The sequence below is a fragment of the Myotis brandtii genome, unplaced genomic scaffold (assembly GCF_000412655.1).
Source record: "Myotis brandtii unplaced genomic scaffold, ASM41265v1 scaffold793, whole genome shotgun sequence".
In the NCBI taxonomy this organism is placed as follows: Eukaryota; Metazoa; Chordata; class Mammalia; order Chiroptera; family Vespertilionidae; genus Myotis; species Myotis brandtii.
In genome coordinates, this window is record NW_005371193.1 from 711950 (window position 1) to 721686 (window position 9737).

Here is a 9737-nt window from a genome sequence, read left to right on the forward strand (position 1 = left end):
AGCAGTACAAACACCAGATGCTGCACCACCAACGAGACGGGCCTCCTGGTTTGGTTCCCATGGAGCTGGAATCCCCCCCTGCGTCCCCCCCTGTGCCGCCAGGGTCCTATATGCCCCCATCTCAGTCTTACATGCCCCCACCTCAGCCGCCACCCTCGTACTACCCCCCCGCCTCGTCTCAGCCCCCCTACTTGCCTCCCGCCCAGCCGTCCCCTTCTCAGTCTCCACCTTCCCAGTCCTACCTGGCGCCCACTCCTTATCCTCCCTCTTCCTCCTCGCAATCCTACGTGAGCCATTCGCAGTCCTACCTGCCCCCTTCTCAGGCATCGCCTTCCCGCCCTTCCCAGAGCCACTCTAAGTCCCCGCTCCTAGCTCCTCCACCGCCGGCCACCGCTGCTGGGAATAAGACAACTGCCCCGCAAGAGCCTGTGAAGAGTGGTGCCAAGAGCAAGAATGCTGAGCAGCATCAGGGTGCCCCTGAGCCAGATCCTTCTAAGATGACTCCACAGGTAAGAAAGCGCGTGCCCGAGCCTCCTCTTCTCACCTCGAGGGCCCTAAGTGAGCAGGCCTCCGGGCTTTAACCGGCCCTTCGCCTAATGCTAACACGGCGACGAGCTAACGGACACTCCAGAGGATTCCGGGGGAGTCAGGGGTCTGACTTCACCGCTTTTTAATGACCTAAGTGTGGGTTATCAAAACTGAAAATGTTTCTGGACACCACAGAGCAGTGGGGTGGCTCAAAAGTTACTTCTTAGATGTATTCCTTTGGTTTCCTTGGACCAACTTCTGAGATTTTGTTGCTTTGGCAAAGGACTTTGCTTAAAAGTTGTATTTTAAAATGCTTTAAAATTGTATTTTAAACTAAAATTTCCATTTGAGAGGCGGCATAAAAAAGAAGCTTCTGAAAGAACTGACACTTGAAATGCATATACACTTTATGGCCAGTTAGCTTCTTTAAAAGAATATTTTAGGGGCCACAGGTAAGCTGTCAGCTTCCTGAATTTAAAGGTCTCGCCAATTGAAGGATTGAAATCTTGTGCTTATCAGGAGCATCCTAATTATGTTCATAGATATATGTGCAAAACGTAGGGGAGGCTGCACATTTGACCCTTTGGGGAGTCGATTGGTCATGTAAGGAATTGACCCATACACACTTTCCTCACATCACTTAAAGATCTAAGACATGACCAATTTGCTGTATGGCATTGGTGTTATCGTTCACTCCAGAGTAACAGCCTTGGGATTTGGCCAAGGTAAAAAAAAAAAAATGTGTGATGCCTGTTCATTCATGAGAGAGCCATTCCTCAAAACTTCTATGTGAAGTGATGCTTCCCAGACAACGGTCAAAGACAGATAGGATAGCAGGAATAAATTCTTCCCTTTAGAAAGGAGATAGAACTGAAGTGGATAAATTATTTCTTATGATTTCCTAAAATAGACTTTTAGCACTTACTAATCTATCTTGGATTTCCTAATGAATCAAAAGATCCTTTTAATTTACAAACTCAGATTTACATATAAAAAGATTTCCAAAAGATAGGGATGAGATATTTTAATATTATAGTGGTTTGGCATTAGAAATTAAGACCAGAAACAAGTTGTTTTAAGTAAGCAAGATGGGGTTGGCACATCATAAGGAGAAAACACTTGAGGTGCTGGGGTAAAACAGTAGAGTAAGTGATTCTGTCGGCTTACGCTAGAGTACCATCCCACCAGGTTATTTCCCCCAGATTCCTCTATTATAGAGACAGAATTTGTCTCTTTCCCCAGCCCACTCTGAACTTTCCAGTGCTTTTGTTGTCAAACACTGCGTTAATTCAAAATATCACATTTATATCTTCATCTCTACTGGACTGTTTTTCTGGCCTTTTAGAGAGATAAACGAACTGTTTTATGGGGTGGGGGGAGGGTGATCAAACCTGTCCATAATATAATACCATGAGCACTGCTTTTGCTTTTCTGCCTTTGTACCCTTGTATATAGTGAACTTCTTTTAGTGCATTGAATATGCAGTGCCTCCAATTCTTTGGTGAGAGCCATAAAGAAAGGAGTTGGAAAGAAGGCTATTAGAGATGAGCAGAATGAATGGGCTATTATCAAAACAGGCATTGTAAGCCTGTTTAGGCTCTCCTACCTTTGTCTAGAATTCATCCCAACTTCCTCAATCCTCTTTCCCCCCTATAATTGTATTGCTTTCAAGGCACATCTTAAATATCAGGGTCTCTATGAAGCCATGTCTAAGCTCAGCCATTTAGTTGGTTCTGTTCTTCAGATTGTAAGTCCCTTGCAGACAGGGACTATCTCACTCATCTTTTTATCTCCTGTAGCACCTAGGACAGTACCTTGCAAATTATAGGCTCTCCACAAAGGTTTGTTGAGTAAGATACAAGAGTTGCATGTTCTAGACTTAGGATACTTGGGTTTATTAGATGATAAATATTTTCTTCATGCCAGTGCCAATCTCTGATAATTAATCCTTCGGCATATTTTTCTTTGATTTATATTCTGTTTTTGGAAAATGTCATTTAACATGTGAAAGATTTTAAACATACGGAAGTCCTCTCCCCCCCACCCCATCCACAGTTTTGCTTCACTCCGAACATATTAAATGGAAGATTCCAGAAATGCTCAATATACTGTGCTGTTCTGAGTAGCGTGATGAAATCTTGCTCCATTCTGTTCCGTCCCTCATGGAAGTGAACTATCCCTTTGTCCAGCATATCCACCCTGTATCAACTACTTCTCTATTTGTCCATTAGTAGCCCTCTTGGTTAATAGATTAACTGTTGCAGTATTGCCATACTTGTGTTCAGGTAATCCTATTTAACTTAATGGATGCAAACACAAGAATAATATATTAGCAATTTGGAAATACCAAAGAGAAGCTGTCAAGTGCTTCTTTCAAGTGGAAAGGTGAAAGTTCTCGACTTAATACGAAAAGAAAAAAAATGACATGATCAGGTTGCTAAGATCTATGGTAAGAACGAATCTTTTATTTTTGAAATTGTGAAGAAGGAAAAAATTTGTGGTAGTTTGCTGAGAGAGACCACATTTATTATAACAGTATATTGTTATAATTGTTCTATTTTATTGTTGTCAGTCTCTTAGTGTGCCTAATTTATAAATTAAACTTTATCATAGATATGTATGTATGTATAGGAGAAAAACAGTACATATATAGTTCAGTACTACCTGCGGTTTAGGCATCCACTGGGGGTCTTGGAGCGTATTTCCTGCAGATAAAAGGGACTACTATACACAAAAGTGAAAATGGTATGATTCCTCCCCCCCATATACCCAACACTCAGATTCAGCAATTCAAGAGTTTGCCATGTTTACTTCACCGAGGCCTTTTTTTATGGTTCCTGCAAAAATATTTTAAATCAAATCTTAAATCTCATGTGATTTCATCCTTATATTCTTAGACATCTTTCCAAAAAGCCTTTTCTTAGATTAACACATTATAACACCTAACAAAATTAACAACTGTTTCTTTGTATCACCTAATACCTGATCCATTCAGATTTCCCTTACTGTCTGCTCATACTAATGGAATTAAAAATAAATCCTTGATATCATCCATGCTAAAATTCCCCAATAGATTCAATTATGTTTGGTTGGTTTGTTCAAATCAGGATCCAATATAGATATTTTGGATAATTCTTTTTTGTGGGGGACTGTCCTGTGCATTGTAGGATGTTTAGCAGCATCTCTGTCTCTACCTACTAGATGCTATTAGTAGCCCCTAGTTGTGATAACCAGAAATGTTTCCAGACATTGCCAATATTCCCGGGGGGGCGGGGAGGGGGGGGGGAGAATCACCCTCAGTTGAGAACACCCGATTTAGCTCAATTTCTTCTATTCTCTTTTTCTATCCCATGCCATTGAACTTGATGAAAAATCTGTTGGTTGTCCCATAGAATGTCCCTCATTCTGGATTTGTCTGTTGTATCATGGTGTCATTTGACTTGTTCTTCTCTTTTCCATGTTTTTTGTAATCTAGAAGTTAACTCTGAAGCTCAACTTTAGATTTAAGCTCAACTTTCTTTTGGCAAGTGTACTTTGTAACCTAGGTAATGCTGTGTACTTCATTTGCATCCCATTAGGAGACTGCCTGGTTGTCCCACTGTTGGTGGTGCCAAGATTGATCAGGGGGCGGCAGTCTGGTCCCTCCACTGTAAAGCTTCCCATCAATTTTGCATGTTCCTTCCATCTAGTGGTTCATCCATTGATGTTCTTTGCCTGAGTAAGTTATTTCTTCATTAGAGGTTACAATGTGCTGATTTTTTTTCATGCCATTTCTTCTGCATTTATTAAATGGAATTCTGTAAAGAAATACTTTCACTCATGAACCATGATTGTTTGATTGGAAATACTGTACAGTTAGTATAGGAAAGACAGGATAAATGCTTGATATTCTTCCATTTAGTTTCTGGTTTTCAGAGTGAAGCATTGGTGATTTAATGGAATGCATATTTTTTCAAGAATTAAATTTTCTGTTTATTTAATGGACTAACTAGGTAAAGTGCATATTAGTCTTTTTTCATGAATTGTGATTTTATCTTTTTAGACTCAAAACTTATTTGGGAAAAGCTGTTGAATTTTATTTGAGTTTTTAGTCCTTTATTTAATTTTCAAGTACTTATTGTGTAGCAACTATGTGCCAGGTACTATGCTTAGTATTGGAGATGAAGTGGTAAACACCAGGCCTCATTGACTTGTTCTGATGGGGGGAAAAGATATTTAAGTAACTAAGAGAAGAACAGGGTGTTACCACATTATAAAATACAAAATATAGGATTATAAAATATAAAATATCACTAAATTGTTCCATACCCGCCGGGGAAAGGTGAGGTGCGTGTGTTTTTTTAAGCTCAGAATCCAGCACATAGTAAGTGAAAAACAAATATTTTTTTAAATGATTGGATATAGAAGGGAGTTCTAACCTAGTTGAAGAGGCCTCCCTTTGTAAGTGATATTTAAGTGAAACCCAAAGAATGGGTAGGAATTAACCAGATAGAGCTCAAGGAATTAAGTTCAGTAAGGCATACTAAAATCTGAGGGTGATGGTTGTAGGCATAAACCAGATTAGGAAGGGCCTATCAGGACTCTATTCTAAGGAAGGTAGTGAGAGATTTTTATACAACCAAATGTGACAGATTGGCATTTGAAAAAACTCACTGTGTGCAATATAGAGAGTAGAATCAAAAGGAACAGGAGTCATTTATAGAGAATATTTAATAAATAATTCAGGCAAGAGATATTAATGGCTCCCATGGCCGGTTTTGCTCAGTGATTAGAGTGTGGACCCTCAGACCTAGGGGTCGTGGGTTCAGTTCTCAGTCAAGGGCACGTACCCAGTTCAATCCCCTCCCCAGAGCAGGAGGCAACCAATCGATGTGTCTCTCTCATGTCGATATTCCTCTCTCTCTCTCCCCTCCCTGTCTCCCTCCCTCCTTCCCTCCTTCCCTCCTTCCCTCTCCCTTTCCCCTTCCTTTCACTCTAAAAACCAATGAAAAAATATCCTCATTCCTCGGATGAGGATTAAAAAAGAGAGAGAGAGAGAATAGTGGCTTAGATTTGGGTGGTGATCCTGGAGATGGAGAGAAGTGGAAGACTGTAGAAATGTTTAGGTGCTAGACTCCAATTGATTGAGTGGTAGTGGAGAGGAAGGGATCAGTGATGATGTCTGGCTTTCTAAAATAGGCTGCTGGGTGAATGGTGATCCCATTTATTAACAAAACTAGAGGCCCAGCGCGTGATTGAAATTGCGCGAGGAGGCATCCTGTGGGGGGCTGGGACCCGCGCCTGACCCACGTAGCACCAGCCACTGTGTTGTGTCCGCTGGGGTGGGAGCAGGTGCTCCTGAGTGTTGCGTCTCCACTCCGGCCGGCCCCTAGCCCCAGCCTCTCCGTGTGTTGTGTCTCCACTCTGGCCCGCCCCCAGCCCCAGCCTCCCCGCGGCCGCTGGGGTGAGGGTGGCACACAGTCCCCTCCTGCCCGTCTGCGCGCACAACTCCTCCTGAGCGGTCCTGACACTCGGCTAATATTCCCTGTTTATATAGCTAGGAGAACCTGGAGAAGGAGGAAGAATAGGTCTGGGGATGAGAGGGAAATGATGAGTTAAGTTTTAGATCTACTGAGTTTCAAGTTCTTGAGACATAAGAGTCCAAAGGGAGATGTCCAATTGGAAGTTAGATGTAGGTGTAGAATCTATAAGGGAGATCTGGGAAACATGATATAGACTCGTGAGTCATCAGCATAAAAATGGTATTTGAAGGCACAGAAAAAGATAAGGTCTCCTGAGAAGTGTGTAGAGTATGAATAGAGGTTAATGGACATTGAGCCTAGCCGCACAGAATCTCGGTATCTCAGGGAACCAGCAGGAAAAAAGGCCACATAGATAGATGGAAAATCAGGACAGTGTAGTGCCACAGAGGTGAAGGGAAGACTGTTTCTAGGAGGAGGGAGTGGTCAGCTGTGGCATGTACTGCTGAGAGGTTGAGCAAGATCAAGACTTTGAGTTATATCTTGCATTTACTGACATATAGATTATTGTTGACGTTGGCAGGAGCAGTTTCATAGTGACTGAAGCCATATTGCATTGATTTGAGGAGTGATGGAAGGTGAGGAAATGGGGATGGTGAGTATAGACCACTCTTTCAAGAAGTTTGACTGAAGGAGAGAGAAAGAAGGCAGGGACTGGAGGAAGAAGTGAAGTAAAGGAGTTTTTTTTTTAAAAAAAAAAGATGGAACTAAGATTTATCTGGTGTCCTTAATTTCTTGGAGTAGAATGTAAACCTCAAAAATACAGAAAATAAATATATTTTAAGTAAATTTTTAAAATGGAAATCTAATACATTATTTTATCAGGTTCTCCCTCCTCCCCTTCACTTTAGGATATAAAAGACATAATACATTTAGTTTTATAGGCATTTACTAGAGGCCCAATGCACGAAGATTTGTGCAAGAATAGGCCTTCCTTTCCCTGGCTGCCGGCACTGGCTTCCCTCCGGCACCCGGGACCTGGGCCTTCGCTCCGGGCTGGAGCCACCTCCCACCCACTCTGGCCGGCTCCGTGGCTGCCGCCCAGATGGGGCGACAAAGGAAGCCAAGCATCTTGCCCACTCCGGCCGGCTCCATGGCTCCAGCTGGCGCTGCCATCTTTGTGGCTATGGGCGCCACCATTTTGTCGTGGAGTGATGGTTAATTGGCATATTACCCTTTTATTAGTATAGATGATAATCAACCTGGATAGGCATGGCCTCCAAAATTAACTTTTAAAAGCTCTTTCTCTCCCTCTCTCTCTCTCTCTCACTCACTCTCATTCTCACTCCCACTTTCTCATTCTCTTATTCTCTTTTATATTTTTCTACTTGAAAAATTATTTAGTAGTGCCTAGTTCATAACTGTACTGGTAGCCAACAGTCAGTACATGCTTGATGAATAAATTAGCACCTTTTTTTTGGTAATGATATTTGTGAAAAATAATTCTTGCATCCTAACTTTTTAATTCCAGTCTCTTTCTTTAAACAATATATTTTTATTGATTTCAGAGAGGAAGGAAGAGGGAGAGAGAGAGAGAGAAACATCAATGATGAGAGAGAATCATTGATCGGCTGCTTTCTGCATGCCCCACACTGGGGATCAAGCCCAAAATCCAGGCATGTGCCCTCACCGAGAATTGAATTGTGACCTGGTTCATAGATGGATGCTCAACCACTTAGCCACACTGGCCGGGCCAATTTTTTTTTTTTTAATGTGACATATGCTGTGATTTGACCTGATTTGTGAGCTAGCATTCCATGTGAAATGGAGTTGTGTGATATGATGGGACATTTAGAAGAACCAGGTACCAGTTCAGCTTCATTAACAAGTGTAAGCAGATTTTATTCCTTTCTAAAATGAAAGTAAATCATCCTTCTGGGGTCACCGAGGGCATTTTTTAATGATGTCATCATTATTCATTTGGAGAGCTTTAAGAATGTGTCCAAACTTAGTCCTAGGATTGAATTAAATATGCTTCCTGCTTATTGGGTTTATATTAAGTAGAAATTGACCTGTAGTGCCTTCTGTCAGTAAACTGGCAATTCTTGAGCTCCTAATAAGGTCCTTAACCCTAGACTAAGTCTAAGACAAAGATGGGAAGCATGAAAATAAGGTGCAAATTCATAAAGAATCTTCATCTCTGTAACCATTAGTTTCTAATTGTGACAGATAGTTTGTATCTTTTGGTGATGTTTTCAAAGCAACTAAAAAAAGAGAAACTTTTAACTTCTATTAGAAACAGACTTATTTGCCTTTCTTAAGCTGAAAGATAAACCTATTGCAATTTTTATAAAATAATAAAAGAAGGTTGAAAATACTGTATTATTGTTGACTATCATGATCACTGTACTATTTTGTTTGTTTGCTTGTTTTTACGATTGAATGGTAAAAGCAATTATATCCTGGAAGCTGATGATTATGTGTATGATAATTAAAAACAAAAAACCCCAATCATAACCTAAACTTCAAAATGGAGTTAATGAGATGAAATGTATTCTTCCCAGTGGATTGGAGCATGTTTCAGAGCATAGAAATGAGTGGCCTAGAGAGATGTCTTCAGTTGATTAACAGCTATTTATTGACATCCTACAGTATGGTCCAACACTGTATGTTTAAGTACCAGATAAAAGAAAAGAGTGAAACGTTAATTTTCTAAGAAAATTATCCTATGAGTGGAAAAAAGATAACAAAACAGTATGTTAAGTGAGAAAAGAGTTTACATACATTATGTATATTTTATGCATCTGCTTTCATATAGAAAATTGGGGAAGTATACAATAAAATATTAGCAATATAGAAAATCCTGGTTATCCAAAGATAATAAATCACAGTGAATGCCAATAAAATGAATCCATTTAACATAGAGACCAAAAGTTTATTGTAAAAAATTTATTTGGGACATAATCTTGAAAAAACAGAGCTCAAAAATCATAAAGAATGGCTGAGTTTTAGAATGAACAAAAAATAAAAGTATAGATTATAATTCCATATTATAATTTTTCTAACAAAATTATATGGCAACATTATAGATCATCTTTTATTTAGTTTTTGAATATACTGAAAAAGTATTTTAGGAATTTATCAGTTTTACCAGGGCTATTTTTCAACCTTTGATAGTCAAACATTCTCTTTTGTAGTTCCTATTATAAAAGTTATTAGTGTCCCGGTGCATGAAATTTGTGCACACTAAAAGGAAATTAATTAGAGGAAATATTTTAATATTGCGTTATATCCTGTCAGAGTCTGGGCTGGCGCCCATGGGGACGCAGCATCAAGTCCAGCCTGCGCCGTGAGAACCAGAGTCAAGTCCCCACCCACCCGCGTGCACCTCGCTGCGCACGCAGCCTCCTGGTGATCGGTCATTACGGCATGAGGGCGTCACAACCACAGGCTTTTTATATATAGGATTTTTGCTTGCTAACCAGTAGGACTTTTGTTAGATCCTCAGCTCTCAGTAATGAGTTTCAAAGTTCTCCAACATCACATTTTATCAAATCCTGCATCCTAAAAAAAACCCCAAACAAACAAACAAATCCTGCATCCTTATAATTATAGTAGAAATATATGCTGTTGTTAATTATAGACATATACAGGGCAGTATATTAGTGAATATTTTAGTGTTATGACAACTTTTTTTCCCTTATGCAACTTTTTAACCATGGAGATTATATAGTGACTCCTGGGATAATG

The 9737-nt window shown here is 40.1% G+C and overlaps 1 protein-coding gene across 1 annotated transcript in view; it reads left to right on the forward strand.

Moving 5' to 3' along the window:
* LOC106724296 (YLP motif-containing protein 1-like) overlaps window positions 1-4246 on the forward strand; it is a 31112-nt gene extending 26866 nt beyond the window's left edge. Inside the window, exons 3-4 of the mRNA XM_014531172.1 lie at window positions 5-509; window positions 4107-4246. Of these exons, the coding sequence (XP_014386658.1) occupies window positions 18-509; window positions 4107-4148 (534 nt within the window). The 5' untranslated portion in view covers window positions 5-17 and the 3' untranslated portion in view covers window positions 4149-4246. The remainder of the gene's footprint in view (window positions 1-4; window positions 510-4106) is intronic.
* The last annotated feature ends 5491 nt before the right edge of the window (window positions 4247-9737 follow it).